The 20,505-nt window shown below is 43.1% G+C and overlaps 1 protein-coding gene across 4 annotated transcripts; it reads left to right on the top strand.

The window, feature by feature from the left end:
* The first annotated feature begins 5,227 nt into the window (after positions 1 to 5,227).
* On the top strand, positions 5,228 to 19,445 carry tmem268 (transmembrane protein 268). Of its 4 annotated transcripts, none has more exons than XM_029663677.2 (9): positions 5,228 to 5,328; positions 7,775 to 7,904; positions 8,309 to 8,403; positions 13,498 to 13,605; positions 13,825 to 13,977; positions 14,354 to 14,464; positions 15,230 to 15,319; positions 17,054 to 17,275; positions 19,119 to 19,445. In XM_029663677.2, exons 2-9 carry the CDS (start codon positions 7,787 to 7,789, stop codon positions 19,281 to 19,283), a joined length of 1,062 nt encoding a protein of 353 aa, XP_029519537.2. In that variant the 5' UTR covers positions 5,228 to 5,328; positions 7,775 to 7,786; the 3' UTR covers positions 19,284 to 19,445. The 4 variants fall into 4 exon arrangements, with proteins under 4 accessions (XP_029519537.2, XP_029519539.2, XP_029519535.2 ...); XM_029663679.2 differs by lacking the exon at positions 5,228 to 5,328 and adding an exon at positions 6,375 to 6,445; XM_029663675.2 differs by lacking the exon at positions 5,228 to 5,328 and adding an exon at positions 6,452 to 6,684.
* The last annotated feature ends 1,060 nt before the right edge of the window (positions 19,446 to 20,505 follow it).

The following is a 20,505-nucleotide window of genomic DNA, read 5'->3' as shown; positions in this document are numbered from 1 at the left end:
GTCATTACGTTTATTTGTAAAAGTAATATAAACACAACACATTTTATATGATCAGATTTTTTTTTTAAACACAACAAATTGAATCATTGAACATTCACACATGACACATTTATTGAACAATTGCATTTAATTTATTTTCTCTTTAACTAGTAAACCTACACATTCTGAACAATTATAGTTTGAAGCAGTGTATTGGTAGTTAGTTAACATGCTACCTAACTGATCAACAATTATTGGTACAAGCTAATAACAAGGTATATATGCTATCTTATTGAACAAGCAACTTAGCCCAAATAATGATGTGTGCGCTAGGCATCTCTCTCCAGCTCTCTCCAGGTTGTTATCCTGCTAGGCTTGGCTAGCTGCTCGATGGTTTCGTCCAGATATTGCCACAGTTCTCGTTCACACTGCAGTGCACACTGTCACCATCTGCTGTGTGTGTCCGCAAGTTTCAGAAAGTCCACTCCTTGCATACGTACTGTAAATATGAAGCATCATAGATTGGCAAGGAAATCCTCTTCATCTTCACTCTCCAACTGCATTGTCGCGGAGCCGGAACCAGCAGAAGAGGATGGAGTGGCCTTAAAGCTGTATGCTGCTGTGGTGCCAAACTGCTGCAGAACTTCATTTGGCAGTTTATGCTGGTAACAGGTATCACCAGCGAGCTTCAGTCCATACCGCACCAGGAGTATGGAGTTGAGTGTGTGCAGTGACATTCTATTTCTTAACTTTGACTTGACCACACTCATTTGGCTGAACAGCCGTTCAACCTCCACATTTGAGTGTGGCAAGGAGAGGGCAGCGAGTGCAGCTTTGCACAGTTCTTCAAATGGATTTGACCCGGAAGAGTCCGTGTAGTCATTCACTTCACTCCAAAGCTACTCTGCGGCAAATTTATGTTAAGAGGTGTACCAGATTGTCCAAAAGCTTGACAGGATCTGTTTGCTCTCCCTCAAATGACTTCACTGCAACTTGTACGTCAGACAGGATTGATTTCAAGAATGTCAGGTAGACATAGTTGGTCTTGCCCATGTACATGGCGTGGAGCACATCCACCATGTAGCAATGCTCACTGGCCTTGGTCAACTCAAAGTGGAGCTCTAGTTCATCCCACTGGCTCAATATACGAGTTGCCGCAGGCTCAATCGATAGCCAACATGTGGCACACACTTTGGTGATCCGCAGGAGTTTCTGGCCACAATTAATGGTGGCATACACTGCTTTGTACACCTCGCACCGTTTTGGGGAAATCGAAAACCAGTTGTAGGTTTTCCTGATTAAGTACTCAATGCTCCTAGGGATGGTTTCTTTGGATGTTGCACTGACAGCCAATTGTAAAGAATGGCACACACAGCGGATGAGTACCATTCTTCCTTTAAAATCTTGTGCACCCCGTTGTGCACCCCAGTCATCACGGATGCATTATCAGTGCCAATACCCTGAAGATTCTCTTTTTTAAGGTTACACTTCTCAAGAAACTCAACTATCGCCTTTGCTATTGATCTGGCATTGCCCCGCTCCAATTCAACCAGCCCGAGAAATGTGGACACAATACCGAATCACCACACCCAGGTATTTCGAGACACTGCCATCAATGGACTCATCCAAAAGGAGACTGAACTTCTCATCCCCCACATCTGATGTTACCCCTTTGAGAAAATAAGGAGCCAGTACTCCCCAAATGATTTCTATGCACTTGGTGCGGTGCATTTGGAAGTTTGTTGCTGCCACAGAATCTGAAAAGGCAGCTTTGCTAGCCGTACCTAAATGGCTGCATGCTAGCAGCGAACAATGCTCAGCAATGGCCATTGCCATAGTAGCTTCTGCAGTTATCCACTTTCTTAACCAACTGTATTAATGTAGACTGCGTTGCGGGGTTGTACGGTTTTGATTTATTTATATTATTTTGCTGTAGCATAATGTTTTTTGATGTCATACACTCTTGCAAGCATATCTGATTTCCAGTACGCACAGTATGCCCGACAATCATCCCCAATTACTGGCTTCAGCCACAATTTAAATTCAGGTACAGACTCCCATTCTTTTCTGTACTTCTGACTGTACAATTTTGATTGAGACATGTTAATTGATGTTGTAAGTTCCGTTCAAGATCATTCATTCGTGACCAACTATATTCATTGGGTTTGTCTCGTTGAACGCATACTACTGCTGCTGGAGTCAGCTAACAACAATGATTTGCAATTTGCTGAAATTGGTGCTGGGGTGCTGCTGCCTGTGCACGAGCTGAGCGCCTGCTGCTGACATCACTCACAATGCACTTTTGCAGCCAGGCACGTGTGTTGTGACTGAGTGTGTGACAGAGAAAATATTTTTTGTGTGTCATTTAGAGGGAAAATGCGTGCATTTTAGCATTTGAGTCACTTTTCAAAAGTTGCTAAAAGTTCCAAATACATTTTTGAAAGTAGCTAAATTTGTTGCTAGGTGCTGTTAGGAAAAGAAGTTGCCAGGGTAGTCTGAAAAGTTGCTAAATCTAGCAACAAAATTGCTAAATTGGCATCACTGCTGGGAACAATCCAGGGTCTGTAGTGAGCGTTGCAAAATAAATGTAGAAATCCATGTTATTCAACTATTGCACACGACAACGAGCGTCTGCCTTGCCAAGGGCTAAAATAGAACTCCTTTCTATTTCTGACGCAGATCGCACTGAAAGTCCTGCCTCTCCCATCTCCTCATTGGTTTATAGAAGCAGGTACCCATGTACCATCTCCTCATTGGTTATGCCCACGTAGGTGAAAGGCGAAATGTTTTGCCTGTAGTCGTGGTAATACTATGAAAGTTTAGATGCTGATCACCATATAAGTTCAACGATGAAAAAGCCTGGAAGGAGGAGAGATGACTAGAAACGATTCGGTTGTCCGTTTTATGTGTGAATTATGCTGGACCAGCATAGACCAGCATAGACCAGCATGGACCAGCATAGTCACCAGCGTACCAGCATAAACTGGTCACCTGCATACCAGCATCACCAGCATGACCAGCTAGTCGGCAATTCTAACCAGCTAGTCCATGCTGGTCAGCCAGAATATCCAGCTAACCATGCTGGTCAGAACAGCTAGACCAAGCTGGTCAGACCAGCTTGACCAGCACAAACCACCATGGGCCAGCATAAACCACCATGGGCCAGCACAAACCACCATGGGCCAGCATAAACCACCATGGGCCAGCACAAACCACCATGGGCCAGCACAAACCACCATGGGCCAGCATAAACCACCATGGGCCAGCACAAACCACCATGGGCCAGCATAAACCACCATGGGCCAGCACAAACCACCATGGGCCAGCATAAACCACCATGGGCCAGCACAAACCACCATGGGCCAGCATAAACCACCATGGACCAGCTTGAAATACAGTACAGTGGCTTGCGAAAGCATTCACCCCACTTGGCATTTGTCCAATTTTGTTGCCTTACAACCTGGAATAAAACAAATTGAAACCAGTAATTTTTAAATTTCACTTCACCAATTTGGACTATTTTGTGTATGTCCATTACATGAAATCCAAATAAAAATCTATTTAAATTACAGGTTATAATGCAACAAAAGAGGAAAAAGGCCAAGGGGGATGAATACTTTTGCAAGGCACTGTATATGCTGGTCTTGGCCAGAGCCATATATAGAGAGAGTTGGGCCAATATGGTTTCTGTCAGAACGTTCCGAGAGCGCCACTTTCTCCTCCATAGCCTTTGCTAAGTGATAACTGATGCTTCCGTGCTGTGCTCTAAGTTGACTTTTATTTCTGATAGTTTTCAAAACCTATGAAGATGTCCCGTGAAAGCAGAAATGACATTTGTTGACACCACAACACAGCACAGACTTGGAAACACATTATCCCGAATACTAATACATAAAAATGTCTGTTAAATTCGCTGCTCTGTTTTGCTTGTTTACAGTGGGTCATTTCATAGTGAATTGTCAGAGGAGCTCTCAAATTGTTACATCATCAACATTTCAAGAATAAAGGCACTAACATGGCAGCCGTTCTGTAACCTGGCCAAACTCTCTATGCATATGGCTCTGGTCTATGCTGTTTTTTTCAGGAGGGTTGTCCTGGGTTATATTTTTATATATAGGCCTATTGCACATGGTGGTAATGAGGATGATGATGATGATGATGAAAATAGGAATTTCCAGGTGAACGAAAGAGAAGAGAAATCACAGATAAAGTCAATCGTAAATCAATACAGTTTAATACAAGTTGCAATAGGGAGACAACAACCAGCATAGAAGCAGAGAGAATGTCTATATGGCCTCTTGGAGACACATCCGTTATATTCTAATCAGACAGCACTAAATGTTCTGTAAACACCAGCCCGAGAGGCTTGTAGGAACTCAAAACAAAAAGCAGTAACTTTATCAGCTGCTACATAATCACACAGTGTATCACAGACTACAATAATAATCCGTCTGTCCTCGGTCCTTGTACCTCCAGTCTGGCATCAATCACTTTCAAGAGATATGAGTTTAATCCATAACATACAGCATCTAGTCTAGTGACCATTACAAACAGCACACTGGAAATCATGGGAATTACATCATGGGAAAATATATAAATATGCTAAACGTTGTGTTAATCACTCTTGACATCAAGGATGATGACTAGTGCTTCGCACAACTAAGTATTCCGTTTCATTAACTCCTTCACACAAGATGGCGTACTAGCCTGAGCACTTTAGTGAAGTGAAAGACTGGCCACCATGCCTGTGTTGTACCATGTCCCAGTCACAAGGTTTATTGTAGTCTGCGTTGTCCAGAGTAAAAAAAACATTGAAACACCAAGTCAACATTGTTCACACTTTTATCACATGAGTCATCAGATTGTGGTTTCTAGATAATCTTCTTTCAGGTCAACTGGTTAGTCTCACAAAATTATACAGATTTCCATGGTACCAAGTTACAATCAATAGCATACATCACTCTGCCTGTTCTCATTTGTCAGTGTGTACGTGCATATCCGTCCCAAAGACCGTATGTGATCCGCCCAAGTGTACGTGTGTGTGCCTGTGTAAGTGTGTGTGTCTGTGTATGTGTGTCTGCGCGTGCGCGCGTGCGTGCATGCACCTGTGCACATTTGTCCCAGAGACCGTATATAATATGTCAATGCAGAGTTGTGTGTGTGCGTGCATGCCTGTGTGACCTCTCACTGTGCCCCTCTGGGCTCTGGGGCATGTGTTAATGTGTGACAGTCCCAGCCCCCAGCAGCAGACCACCAGACCAGAGTCATGACAGCCTGGAGAACAGCTGCTGCTTTCCCAGAAATCCAGATCCACACCCACACTGGCTAGGATAACAACAACAATCTAAGGTAGGTAAGGAATAGTGTGTATAAGTTTGTTTGTGTGTGTGTGTGTGTGTGTGTGTGTGTGTGTGTGTGTGTGTGTGTGTGTGTGTGTGCGCACGCGCGCGCATTGATGCCTCATATAGTTCAAGTAGGATCCTACTCTGCCAGCTTATATCCATTTGTTAAAGAAAGCTTGTTGTCATTGTGTTTTGATACATTGCTATGTCATTAACACGGGACCCTACACAGATATGGTTATGCATGCAGACAATACCCAATTTGGACTCATTTTCTCATTCACTTTCTCACTCACTCTATTCTCTTTGCTGGGCTGAGAAGCATAGGCCGCATTCCACCAGTCATGTGGTCCGGCTGATCTAAGTCACAAAGCTGGGAGAGAGAGGTTCCCATGCCAATAAACCCCTTAAACTGAAATTGACTTGAGAGTTAGAGATTGTGTGCGGGGGGAAGGGGAGGGGGGCTTAAAGTGGGTAGTAAATGAAAGAATACAGGGGGATACAGGAAGTCTGGTTCCAGAGGCATTGCAGTGTAGTTGGAAGGGAAGAGGGTCACACTGTAATACTGTAACTGTATTACGTTGAATGCGGGTGGGTAGGAAGCTCTTGATCATGTAATAGACTCTACATTAAATAGTCTCTGGTGAGTTCTCCTATTAGTCATGTGTCTTCCTTTACGTTCAGCACCTCACTGTCACTGCTAAACTTTATGATTCTCTGAAATTGTTTGCATCTTTAAGAACCATACCTAGAGTTCGGAAGGAACTAGATCAAGAGAAAACACGAGGGGAGTACTCAGACAAGCGGAAGCGATGGTTCTTGCTTAAAATATTTTGTTATTCTCTGTCATTAAACCTGCATACACGGATACACACACACACACACACACACAGATCACATGGTTACATACACTCATTCTCATAACATTGTAGACATGCACTTTTCTTTACAACACGTGCACAGAAACATATAGAGTCAAACTGTTTCAAAATTGGCAAGATGTCACAACTCACTGACAGCAGGGAGGAAGTGAGAGTAAGAGAGTGTGTGTCTGAGAGTGAAAGAGAGAGAGCGAGAGAAGGGGGAGAGAGATAGAATGAGGGAGAGGGGGAGAGAGAACTACGGTAGGGATAAGGAGACAACTTGAAATCAACCTCGCCGACAGCATTTGTGCAAAACATTTGTATCCCTCTCTAACAAGCAAACGAGAGAGTCACAGCGGCAGAGGGAGAGAGGGAGGATGGGAGAGGGAGAGAAAGAACAAAGATATAGCTGCTCTCTCAGTCTCTTCTCTATTTTCATTATTTCTCTTTCACAGACTTTGTAGCTGGCTGAAAGGAAAGCGATAATTTGGCTGTGTATGGTGCGTTGAAGACAGTGCCTATTGAGGTGCAGTATGTCTATCTTATAACCGTGGTACAGTTGAACCACTTTCAACAGAAACCTGTGAAGAGTGTAGCCTGAGAAAAGAGAAAAGTTCACATTTGAAAGACAAGTGTAGTTGCCTTTCGCTACACCTAAGTTCAGTATACTTGGATAGTAAAGGAAAGTACAATGACAGTAAAACAGTCTACTCAGTCTACGACTTAAATTATTGTTTAAACTTGTGTTGAAAGTGCTGAATCTGAAATCCTTGGCAGCACAGTTGAATTATTCTGTTGGTTTCTCCAAGATGCTGAAATAACATAGCAGAGCAATGTAATCTGTTCTAAAAAGGAGTAGTGATGTGATTTCTGGTTGCTTTCGAATCATAGGACACATAGGACACTGACTTCTCCAAAGTTAAACTTTGGCATTTGATGCCTTTGCTAGATAAAGTTATAGTCTCAGAGGGGGGCTCTCGAAGGGAGCTTCAGCTTCAGCCCTTTGACATTTTTTCTCCAGTAGAGTCACGGTATAATTCATCTCTTGTGAACAGATTCTGCGCACGCGACAACATTACACAAGATTTTAGTTCTGCTATACCTGAGATTACAGTTTAAGCTATGCCTCAGGACAACAGTATCTACTGAGGGAATATTTGGTCAAATTTTTCTCAATTTCAATGTCTTTGTAAGTTTCGCATGCCACTGGAATGTGTTGCTTGTGCTTCTTGCAAGCTGTAGTGTTAGTACTCACTTCATAATACCGTGTATACATCACACACATACTGTATCTGACAGTCTACGATACATGGGAACTAGGAAGTGGTGTCATAATCATGCCAACGCATCTCTCTGCTTGAGCAAAAAAAGCTGTAGCCTGGACCCAGATATTTTTGTGCTGTCTCCTCTAGTCATTGTAGGAGTTGACAAGAGAGCATAAACAGATCTGAGACCAGGCGAATGGAACTGTGTTGCTGCATTGTATATCACACTGGCAGTTATCACACTGGCCATTCACTCTTACTCACTTCGTCTGAATTATGGTTGGGGATTTTGATTAAACTGTATCACTGTTTTTTGCTCGTTCAGGGTCTCGTCATCATGGATGAGATGGAGGACAAGACTTCTGTGCCTTCAGACGAGAGCGATGTTGAAGTTGAACTACGACGATCATCCAAGATTCAGACAGAAAACAGAAGAACATCTAGATGGAGGAATGGTGTGTGGTAACATAGTTATCAAACTGTACTATGGGTAAAAGTCTTATCATGCGGCATATCCTGTTTGTCAAAATCATTTTTGTTTCTCTTCCTTGTTCTTTGTTTTGCCTCTTGGCAAGTTTTTCTGGATAAACTAACACTTTTCACAATGTCCTGCTTTTACCCATGGTCTTTTTCCTCTCTACCTTTTTGATTCTCTCTCTGTTTTGACTCTCTCAATCACTCTCCTTTGTTATCACTGTTACAATCTCTGTCAGAATGTGTTACTGTCAACCTTAACACACTCTCCCCTCTCTTCATCTATCTATCTATCTATCTATCTATCTATCTATCTATCTATCTATCTATCTATCTATCTATCTATCTATCTATCTATCACCCCCCCTCTCTCTTTCTCCTCCAGGTCAGTGTGTGCTGGCAGTACCCACCTCCTCCATGCTGAACCCCAGGTTTGATCTGTCATTCTGCAGGGCTCTGCTGGAGAGGGAAGGCTTCCAGGTCAGTGCACACACACACACACACACACACACACACACACACACACACACACACACACACACACACACACACACACACACACACACACACACACACACACACACAGGCACACGCACACGCACACACACACAAACTCTTGCTTTCTCTCTCCATCTCTCTCTCTGGGCGCCCACTGGCACTCTTTATTCTCATCCGTTGGGCCTCGCTATGTCAAGCAGCCTGTCCATTTGTGTGGGGGAGGTTAAACTAGAATAGCTCGCTATCTCACTTCCTCTCTCAGACTGTCTTATGTCGCATCAAAATATAGGCCTACTGTTAAGTCATCAATCTAAAAATCTTTCATGAAGAAAAACATGACCCTTGCTAATGCCACAATCCTGAATTTATGAGACAGCAAATTGTACCCCACACACTTATATTTTGCTATGCTGAGGAATAGGGCTGGAGAAATGCAAGCGCTCATATTCATAGATAAAGCTTTGCATGCAACGACTGACATTCCATGAGATCAACATGATAGTTAAACATATTTTGAAGCTATAGGTCTTAAATGACAGCAAAACATAAACCATGAGTGAGGACGGGATTCAATCCGATCGCTCCTTTTCAGCTATGCACCTTTTATTTGATTTATTTTACCAGGTAATTTGACTGAAAACACATTCTCATTTCCAGCACTGACCTGGGGAAGAGCTAAAGGGGATGAATGAGCCAATTTAAAGCTGGGGATGATTAGGTGGCCATTAGGTAGGATTTTTAATAACCATAGAGTGTTAGGACACCCGTTTTAGCATTCCATCCAAATGACTGCACCTTACACAGGACAATGTCCCCAATCACTGCCCTGGGGTATATTATTCAGACTAGAGGAAAGAGTGCCTCCTACTGCACCTCCAACACAATTTCCAGCAGCATCTGGTCTTCCATCTAGGACCAACCATGCTTAGCTTCAGAGCCAAGCTAGCAGTGGGATGCAGGGTGGTATACTGCTGGCACTGGCAAAGGCAATGTTTCCGTATTCACATCCCGGCCTATCCTTACACAGTGGCTTGCGAAAGTATTCACCCCCCTTTGGCATTTTTCCTATTTTGTTGCTAACAGCGTCAGTGGTGTATAGGTGAGGACGGAGTCAAGCGCAGGAAACAGAACTGAGTAAAAATAACGTACTTTACTCTGGAAAAATAAACAGTACAATAAATCCATGTGGGGATAACAATCCCTAACACACAAGACTAACACAAACAGGAACAATCACGCACAAAACATAAAGAGAACCAGAGGGTTAAATAGGGAAATAATAATAACGTAATGGGAACCAGGTGTGTACAATCAAGACATAACAAATGGAAAAATAAATGTGGATCGGTGGCAGCTAGAAAGCCGGTGACGACGACCGCCGAACGCCGCCCGAACAAGGAGAGGCACCAGCTTCGGCAGAAGTCGTGACAGTTGCCTTACAACCTGGAATAAAAATGGATGTTTTTAAGAAACACGACAAAAAAAACAGAAAACTTGAGCGTGCAAAACTTTCACCCCCTAAAGTCAATACTTTGTAGAGCCTCCTTTTGCAGCAATTACAGATGCAAGTCTCTTGGGGTATGTCTCTATAAGCTTGGCACATCTAGCCACTGGGATTTTTCCCATTCTTCAAGGCAAAACTGCTCCAGCTCCTTCAAGTTGGATGGGTTCCGCTGGTGTACAGCAATCTTTAAGCCATACCACAGATTCTCAGTTGGATTGAGATCTGGGCTTTGACTTGGCCATTCCAAGACATTTAAATGTTTACCCTTAAACCACTCAAGTGTTGCTTTAGCAGTATGCTTAGGGTCATTGTCCTGCTGGAAGGTGAACCTCCATCCCAGTCTCATATCTCTGGAAGTCTGAAACAGGTTTCCCTCAAGAATTTCCATATATTTAGAGCCATCCATCATTCCTTCTATTCTGACCAGTTTCCCAGTCCCTGACGATGAAAAACATCCCAACAGCATGATGCTACCACCACCATGCTTCACTGTGAGGATGGTGTTCTCGGGGTGATGAGAGGTGTTAGGTTTGTGCCAGACATAATGTTTTCCGTAATGGCCAAAAAGCTACATTTTTGTCTCATCTGACCAGAGTACCTTCTTCCATATGTTTGGGGAGTCTCCCACATGCCTTTGGCAAACAGCAAACTTGTATGCTTATTTTTTCTTTAAGCAATGGCTTTTTCTGGCCACTCTTCCATAAAACCCAGCTCTGTGGAGTGTACGGCTTAAAGTGGTCCTATGGACAGATACTCCAATCTCTGCTGTGGAGCTTTGCAGCTCCTTCAGGGTTATCTTTGGTCTCTTTGTTGCCTCTCTGATTAATGCCCTCTTTGCCTGGTCCGTGAGTTTTGGTGGGCGGCCCTCTCTTGGCAGGTTTGTTGTGGTGCCATATTCAGATTTAATGGTGCTCTGTGGGATGTTCAAAGTTTCAGATATTTTTTTATAACCCAACCCTGATCTGTACTTCTCCACAACTTTGTCCCTGACCTGTTTGAAGAGCTCCTTGGTCTTCATGGTGCCGCTTGCTTTGTGGTGCCCCTTGCTTAGTGGTGTTGCAGACTCTGGGGCCTTTCAGAACAGGGGACACTTAGATTGCACACAGGTGGACTTTATTTAACAAATGATGTGACTTCTGAAGGTAATTCGTTGCACCAGATCTTATTTAGGGGCATCATAGCAAAGGGGGTGAATACATATGCACGCACCACTTTTCCGTTTTAAAAATAATAATTTTTTGAAACCAGCCATTTTTTTTCATTTCACTTCACCAATTTGGACTATTTTGTGTATGCCCATTACATGAAATCCATTTAAATTACAGGTTGTAATGCAACACAATAGGAAAAATGCAAAGAGGGATGAATACTTTTCAAGGCACTGTATTTTGAGTTATGATAGGGTAAGACCAGGTATTTCTAAGTTATGTTCTTTAAAAATCAGTATATTTCATTCATTGGAATTACAACTGAACAGCAGTTAATGTTGAAAATGTTACCTCAAAAGTCTAAGTTGATGTCTAAAACATCACATCCAGGGTGTGTTATGTTTGTGTCAAAAAGCCCTGTACCAAAACTTGGAACAGAAATTCTGAGAAGAACACAGCTGCAGAGTTGATATGACCACTGGGTTATGTGGCAATACCCCCTTATCTAGAATGGCTGTAGTGATGCATTTGGAGTGGAGTGGCTATGTTGCCAAATTCTCTGGACACCTCTTCCCGATAGCTAAACAACCAACGCTCAATGATGAATGGAGAAGGGAAGTGGTCAGCAGGGGTGGGACTGGGGCGGAACAAGGCGATTACCTTCCGGTCGTGCAGCATCAGAGCTTTTGGACAGCTTATTCACACAGACCTTAATGAGGGAAGTGAGAAATAACGTTCTTAAACTCTTTGATTTCCTTATTTTGTTTCTTCTTTTATTTAGAGTCAGTTTTTTGTTCTACCGATTAAACAGCTTCAGTAAAGGTTGAGGTTTATTTTTATATGCCTAATATATCTATCTGAGATAGTGAATGTGCCACGTCTGTACATGATCCACCTTTGACATGATGCCTACCAGCCACACCTTCCCTTTGTAAATCCGATAAAAGGACAGGACCCACTTCAGCCCAGCATACCTACCTGCCTACCAGCCCAACTAGAACCATGTTTGTGTTCTTCTGTGTTATCTCTCTCCTCAGTCTTGCTTTGGATGCTGAACACGACACTCCTGACCAGGAGTGACTTTATGGACGCTGCTATAAGTATGTTGCCACAGGACTGGACTGGGCAGACGCTGTGTCCTACTGTGTGACTCAGGGAGCGAACTTGGCCTCTGTGCACAGTGAGGCTGAACACCAGTTAATCAAAACCCTAATCAAGACGTTCAACCCTTTAGAGTTCTACACCTGGATCGGGTTGTCTGACGTTGTTAAGGAGGTGAGGTGGATGTGGACTGACGGGTCCAAGGTGGAATTTACCGACTGGTTTAAATCAGACCCTGATGGTGGAAAGGCTCAAAACTGTGTAAATACAAACAATCAAACGCTGTGGATTGATATTGAATGCAAAGAGGGTTATGCCTTTGTCTGCGCTGAGCGTCTCTGCTAGTCAGTCGTCCGTCAAGATGGAGGTGCTGACCCTGGCTGTCCTAGGAGAGAAGAAACCCTTTCCCCCCCACAATATTAAATGAACACCTTATATTGAAAATAAAAGTTGCTTAATTAAATAATTGTTCATGGATTGTACATATAACTACAAAAGGTTTGTGCGCTTACATCAGCTGTCTTTTAATTATGTCAAGAAGCTCTGTGGCACACAAAACTTGAGACACGAATCACGATAGAAACACATTGTTACGTGGCAATACCCACTTGTGTGGAATGGCTGTAGTGCTGCTGCCTTTGGAGCACAGCTTATTTACACAGACACAGTGAGTGGTTTTTATGTTAGAGATGTTAGAGATCATACTCACATACGCATACACTTCCACATCCACACACTTCCACCCCCCAGTACTGCTGCTCATTTTGTTCACCAGTTCTGGAGGTCTACTGACGGGATTCATTATCATCAACCCCGGACTGTCTTGTCTGATTACACACACCTGGTTCCCATATTTCCCCTGATTAGTATGTTATATATGTGCCCTCTGTTCCCTCTGTCAGTTACTGTTCCCATGTCCGTTGGCCGTGTGAGTACCTACGCGTTGGTACAGCGGTCATACTGCGTGCTTTATATATTGTGTATTACGGGTATCGTCCCATGTCGTTCAACAAGGTTTACCCTCGCTCTTTCGTTTGGGTACAGCCCAGTGTTTTTGTATACGTGTTTGTTTTGGGTGTATTAAAAACCCCTATCGTGTATTCCTGCCACCTGTCTCCAAATCCTTTATACCAGCGTGACACACACTCACAGACACACACACTTTGACAAACTTTTGACCACCCAGATCAAAGCACCCCCCCATCTTATCTTTTTCCCCTTATCTTGTTTATGTAGAATGTGTTTTGGTATAGTATGAAAGCCATTGCATGGAAAATTACATTTAGAATACATTATTGCCATGTGTTGATTTCTCCAATGTAGATTCCTGTAGCAGACTTTGAGACACCTCTGGAAATAGCACTGGACGTGCCCTCAGTCAGGAGATACCTGTTCTTTAACTCTTCTCTCTTCCACTTCATCATGGCACCGGTAGGGTCCCTCAAAGTATTGGTTCATAACTCAAGGGTCCATTGTATCTGTTATATTTGCATCTTTTACATTATTCACACTATAGTGTCCAGTATCAGTTAATCTCATACGCCATCAGGAGATCTTTTACTAATGTGTCCGGTATCTGTTCAGAGTTAGTGCTTGTTCTTTGTATGTTTAGTTTATACTGTGTATCATTTTTTTTTATCTCCCCTCCAGATTCTATATGTGGTGATATGGTGTGCTGTGTTCTCCACTCTTCACCTCTATCTCTCAGTCACTGACTACTGGGTCCTCTGCCTGTCTGTCAGTCTGGCCTCCATCTTCCTCACCACAGCCATCATTGTCATCCTCCACTATAGTAACAAGGAGGTGGGTGTTCCATCTGTTTTTCAGTCTGAGAGAGCTTAAGAACCTTAATGGTTTGCTCACTTATAAATGCAATCCAATCTTTAATCGCAGTGCTATTAGTGAGCTGCGGTAGCAACATAAATGATGCATAGATATTAATAGGAATGCATCTGTGCTTGTGGAAGCAAATAAATAGACTATGTAGCTATGTCACACTCAAGAGGATTGAAGCAAAACATTCACAGACACTTTGAAACCAATATGGTTCATTATTAAACACCATGATTTCCATGTCTGAATTATATAGAGATATTGGTCTATAGCCTGCAACCAGTTGTAAGACCCTGAAACGTTAGGATTTTAGATGTACCTGTAATGTTTAATGGTCGTCCTACAGATAAACATGAACATTGACGTGCGACTCATCCAGGTGAATGAGAGGCTGAGCCGGCATAAGCTGCTTGTAGGCGTGGCTGACTGGGTGCAGAACTGTACTGGGAGTCTACAGGTAGGCAGCGTGAACCTGCACAGAAAGGCAGCTCAATCCGAGAGGGCAGACATTTTGTGTCAAACCTTTTTATCACTCTCCCTTTCTGGCAATTGAGGTTACTTCTAAATGCCTGTTTGTTGTGGTATGAATCTGTAACCGGGTCCCTCGAACGATCAATTATGAAGTTATATATCGATGTATTGATACGATTGTGTGGTTTCATTGTGATAGGAATTTCCAGGGGAACAAAAGAGCAGCCACAGACAAAGTCAGTCAAAAATCTAAGTTGCAACAGGGAGACACCACCCAGCACAGAAGCAGAGAAAATGTCTAACTGGCCTCTGGGACAGGCCCTTTATATCCTAATCAGACAGCACCAAATGTTCTGACACGTACTAAGTCAAAACGATAAAGGCAGCGACTTTGCCAGCTGCTACAGAATCACAGTGGCCACAGAATGCCACCAATACAATAGTGAATTATCAGTGTCCTCGGTCCTTGTACCTCCAGTCTGGCATCAATCACTATCAACAGATATGAGAATAATCCATAACAAGTCTAGTGACCATCAACCTGCACCTTGAGTGTCACAAATGGAACCCTGGAAATGAGGTATTACAATAACTCCAAATATGCTAAACATTGTGTTGATCCCAACTTCAGTCATTTAAAATGTCCCCATTACATTATCTGTCTGTCCATCTTACTGTCTTTGTGTATCTTTTTGTCTCTTTTTGTCATTCTTTATCTGTCTGTCTCTCTCTCTCACTCTTACCCTCTCAGCTGTTCATTGTGTACTGGGATACGGCCCACTGCTTGAGGGCACTGACTGAAACTCTAGAGGAGATGTGCTTTGTCAGAGACGAGGCCCAGGTAGGTACATCATGATGTCACCATGTTCGGTCTATGACTCTATTGATTTGTGTCTGCGTTCTCTTTGGCAAGGCTTTTCTGTCCATGCTGTTTCGGGAGGGGAAATGGGATATAATATGCATAGCGTAAAACTTTGATTAATAACCCTGGCGTTTATTTGTTTAAATCACTGAACACAACCAGCGCTTTTAGAGACAAGATTCTATTCGAAGCACACAGCTTTTGCTCATTTGCATAGATAATTGTTTAATTCCAGCATTGTAATCAATTTCTTCATTACCTGCACTAATCTGTTAGCATTTGCACACTGTGTCAAGTTTATTTTGTCTTAGTATGCCTCTACCCCCCCAAAAAATGCTTCCTTGACAGATTTTTCTCCTGACTGTGGATTTTCGTCTGTTATTTCATCACTAGAGGGCGATCTGATCTTAACTTTAAGTCAGTTGCACAAAACATTTTAAGTGAAAAAGTTAAGAGTACCCATGAGGTCCCTTAACTTCTTTATTCAGTATGGATGTCAATGTAAACAGCATTTGTGAAGGTGAATGTTTCTACACCTGCATTGCTTGCTGTTTGGGGTTTTAGGCTGGGTTTCTGTACAGCACTTTGATATATCAGCTGATGTAAGAAGGGCTATATAAATACATTTGATTTGATTTGTTGCTTTCGTCTGCTGTGGTTACAAATGGAAAACATCAACCAGCTAATGTTAGCTACTTAGCTAAACAATGGAAGATGCACAATGCACAATCCATCTCTACAAAGCTAGCTGGCTAGTTAGCTATAGCTACTCTGTAAGCTAGCTTGACGTACTAGAAAGTAGTATAAACAAGTTAAGAAAAAAGTAACTCTGAGAAACTTGGATTATTATATTTTGAAACAATTAGGGTATTCTGTCTTGAAGTTCTATTTTTCTATCTCACAAAATGAAAGCGATTTCTTTCATGAGAAGCTTAGTCAGTGAATCAGGTAATCTCCATGGTAATCAGATACTCTTTCTGCCATATGTGCCTTCAAACTACTGTAAAACGCCTTAAGTATGCCCATACCTAAGGAAATATTTGGTGGGCTCTAAGCAAATGCCCTTAAACAATTCCCTTATGTAAGGGAAAATTATTCCTTAATGTAAACCCTTAAGGAAAATGCCTAAGATATTTTATGCAACCGGGCCCTGTACTCCCAAAATTGTTGACTGTTTTTGTGCTTACCAGTTAGCTAGCAGTACTCAGCTGTTAGCAGTCAATGGCTAGCAGTTTCTTACAATTGACATTGTTTTTCGAGTCATTACTGAATTATTTAATGTAATTAATCGAACATTAAACCTCGTAAACAATTAATGGTAACCTAATAAACATTTACACCCAGCGTTTATTTGAAACAGGCGTTTATTTGCTGAAATGTTTGCCGTCTCCCGGCTATTAAAAGGGACAGTCGGCTATTTGAGTCTGCATTTAATTCAAGTTTTACAGTAGATTAATATTGACAAATCTCTGTGTTAAAAGGAATTGTATAAGGCAAATTGAAATTAAACTGGAAATTGACAACAGGAGAATTGAGTATTATGGATTGTGATTTAGGCCTATCGGAGGGTTTTAGATGGTGTATATAGCCCTTCAGTTGTATAGTAAGGCAATCTTGTGATGTGTAATAATGACCACCATTCAGTGGTTCTGTGTAAGCAGTAGCAGGCAATGCAATCTAATGGGTTATCCTCACTTTTCACTCCCTCCCTAGAAAATACTTAATAAGAGAATGTCCCACCTTGTCCTGGTGACAGAGGTCATGACCTTTGATCCTGTGGCGGGGGGGTCAAGTGTCAATGAAAGTTCTGATGAGGAAAGGCCCCTCTTGATGAACGATGAGGAGACTGGACACAGTACTTCAACCAGCCAGAGGGAGGACACCAAACTCACCGCTAACTACAGTTTGGTACCGGACCAAATATTACCAGCTCAGGTTAATTAGAGAAACTGCTTTCAATAATACTTGTATTCTTATGTTATAATTTGGACTGCTCACTAAATGATTTTTCTATCGTGCAATATGTTGAACAAATGGTATTCCAGATCAGTGGAGGCTGGTGGAGGGAGAAGTCTGGAGGATGGGCTCCAGCCACCACTGTCTAAGATATAGCCTACCTACAGACTAGAGTGTGTTCATATACACTGCTCAAAAAAATAAAGGGAACACTAAAATAACACATCCTAGATCTGAATGAATGAAATATTCTTATTAAATACTTTTTTCTTTACATAGTTGAATGTGCTGACAACAAAATCACACACAAATTATCAATGGAAATCAAATTTATCAACCCATGGAGGTCTGGATTTGGAGTGATACTCAAAATTAAAGTGGAAAACCACACTACAGGCTGATCTAACGTTGATGTAACGTCCTTAAAACAAGTCAAAATGAGGCTCAGTAGTGTGTGTGGCCTCCACATGCCTGTATGACCTCCCTACAACGCCTGGCATGCTCCTGATGAGGTGGCGGATGGTCTCCTGAGGGAACTCCTCCCAGACCTGGACTAAAGCATCCGCCAACTCCTGGACAGTCTGTGGTGCAACGTGGCGTTGGTGGATGGAGCGAGACATGATGTCCCAGATGTGCTCAATTGGATTCAGGTCTGGGGAACGGGCGGGCCAGTCCATAATATCAATGCCTTCCTCTTGTAGGAACTGCTGACACACTCCAGCCACATGAGGTCTAGCATTGTCTTGCATTAGGAGGAACCCAGGGCCAACCGCATCAGCATATGGTCTCACAAGGGGTCTGAGGATCTCATCTCGGTACCTAATGGCAGTCAGGCTACCTCTGGCGAGCACATGGAGGCTGTGCGGCCCCCCAAAGAAATGCCACCCCACACCATGACTGACCCACCGCCAAACCGGTCATGCTGGAGGATGTTGCAGGCAACAGAACGTTCTCCACGGCGTCTCCAGACTCTGTCACGTCTGTCACGTGCTCAGTGTGAACCTGCTTTCACCTGTGAAGAGCACAGGGCGCCAGTGGCGAATTTGCCAATCTTGGTGCTCTCTGGCAAATGCCAAACGTCCTGCACGGTGTTGGGCTGTAAGCACAACCCCCACCTGTGGACGTCGGGCCCTCATACCACCCTCATGGAGTCTGTTTCTGACCGTTTGAGCAGACACATGCACATTTGTGGCCTGCTGGAGGTCATTTTGCAGGGCTCTGGCAGTGCTCCTCCTGCTCCTCCTTGCACAAAGGCGGAGGTAGCGGTCCTGCTGCTGGGTTTATTGCCCTCCTACGGCCTCCTCCACGTCTCCTGATGTACTGGCCTGTCTCCTGGTAGCGCCTCCATGCTCTGGACACTACGCTGACAGACACAGCAAACCTTCTTGCCACAGCTCGCATTGATGTACCATCCTGGATGAGCTGCACTACCTGAGCCACTTGTGTGGGTTGTAGACTCCGTCTCATGCTACCACTAGAGTGAAAGCACCGCCAGCATTCAAAAGTGACCAAAACATCAGCCAGGAAGCATAGGAACTGAGAAGTGGTCTGTGGTTACCACCTGCAGAACCACTCCTTTATTGGGGGTGTCTTGCTAATTGCCTATAATTTCCGCCTGTTGTCTATTCCATTTGCACAACAGCATGTGAAATTTATTGTCAATCAGTGTTGCTTCCTAAGTGGACAGTTTGATTTCACAGAAGTGTGATTGACTTGGAGTTACATTGTGTGGTTTAAGTGTTCCCTTTATTTTTTTGAGCAGTGTAGTATTATTAAGGCTCTTTTGTTGTTCATGCTATCCAAACATATCTCTTTTTTGCAGGCCAAAGCACTCCAACTTTTACTGACCTATGGTGCGGTGTTTGTCAAGCTGTTAGTGTCTGAAAAGCTGCCAAACTCCACACACCGCCCCCTACGCTCCAGGAGGAATCACTGCACCACTGCCTCCCTTTGTCTGTGTCAGTATATCAAAACCAAGGTTCTATGATTATAAGACAGGGACACAGAGAAGCTTATTCATTCCACTTTAAATAATATTGTAGGACAGTATAATATTTGCACTGATCATGTAACAATCGCGATTTGAAACCCACTTCTGTGTAAAAAAAAAGTGCATTAAATTGTACAAACAATAAATATATCTTCTTTATGAGTTGTGTCCTTTAGTAAACAAGTATATTCCTTTATTTTGATAAGGTACATGCTACAATATATTTTGGGAGTGCATTTAGATAAACAGGGCAAATTATGAATGGATTTTGCGGAGAGATAAAAAAAAAAGAGAGCGAGGAGGGCAGGAGAGGACAGATTCAATGATGCAGAGATGAAGTATTAAGCTCAGGGGGTCAACGTGAATCATTGTTCTTGGCCGGCTGCACGGCTACACAGGAGGTGCATGTGGTACACAGTTTCATTCATTAATCCATGGTTATTAATCAGCCTTGACACAACTGCTGAGGTGATTGGCTCATAAGTATCCGGTACTTGGCATGATGACACAAACACACACAGGGAGAGACACAGCGCTCAGCGGAGGCAGGGCGGTGTAGCGGTACAGAGATGCATGTTGAGACAGTCCAAGTTAAACGATCGCACAGACGCTGGGTCACTATTTGGGAGGCTAAATGACCATCTGTGATCTTGCAGACACAGTCTGGCCTAGTCCCACCACCTCCCTTTCTTCTCTCTGTGTCAGAGGAGGCTGCTGGGAGGAGCTATAGGAGGACGGGCTCAGTGTAATGGCTAGAATGGAATAACGGTAACGGTTTCCATATGTGTGTTTGATACCGTAGAATTGATTCCATCCCAGCCATTGGAATGAGCCCGTCATCCTATAGCTCCTCCCACCAGCCTCCTCTGCTCTCTGTGTCTATCTGGGGATACATGTGCACTCAACCAGTTCGTGTAATATCTATAAGCAATCAATGGGACGTGGAGTATAGAGATGTGTTTTAATGTTTCATGTTGCGGTTTGGCTCTTGCATTATCTACATGGGGGAAAAGATAGTGAAAATACACATGACATAGACCTTAGACGCTCTTGAGGCGGTGCAAAAAGACAAACAGAAATGCTGGCGCTGTAATAACGGGACTAGAAATAAATACCATTGAGGCTGCACTTTGATATGTGATTAAGCCCTAGCTATTGAAAGATAGTTCATGTTCCGACAGGGAGAGAAAGAGATACTGTACAAGTGTGGAGGAATCCG

The sequence above is a fragment of the Oncorhynchus nerka genome, linkage group LG7 (assembly GCF_034236695.1).
Source record: "Oncorhynchus nerka isolate Pitt River linkage group LG7, Oner_Uvic_2.0, whole genome shotgun sequence".
In the NCBI taxonomy this organism is placed as follows: domain Eukaryota; kingdom Metazoa; phylum Chordata; class Actinopteri; order Salmoniformes; family Salmonidae; genus Oncorhynchus; species Oncorhynchus nerka.
The sequence above is the reverse complement of the archived record's forward strand: the minus strand, read 5'-3'. Positions and strand labels throughout refer to the sequence as shown.

Bases quoted from the DNA above. Each gene is read 5' to 3' on its own strand.
- tmem268 (XM_029663675.2), top strand. The intron at 8,404-13,497 runs GTCAGTGCACAC...TCTCCAATGTAG, and splicing joins TGGAGAGGGAAGGCTTCCAG to ATTCCTGTAGCAGACTTTGA. The intron at 17,276-19,118 runs GTTAATTAGAGA...TCTTTTTTGCAG, and splicing joins ACCAAATATTACCAGCTCAG to GCCAAAGCACTCCAACTTTT.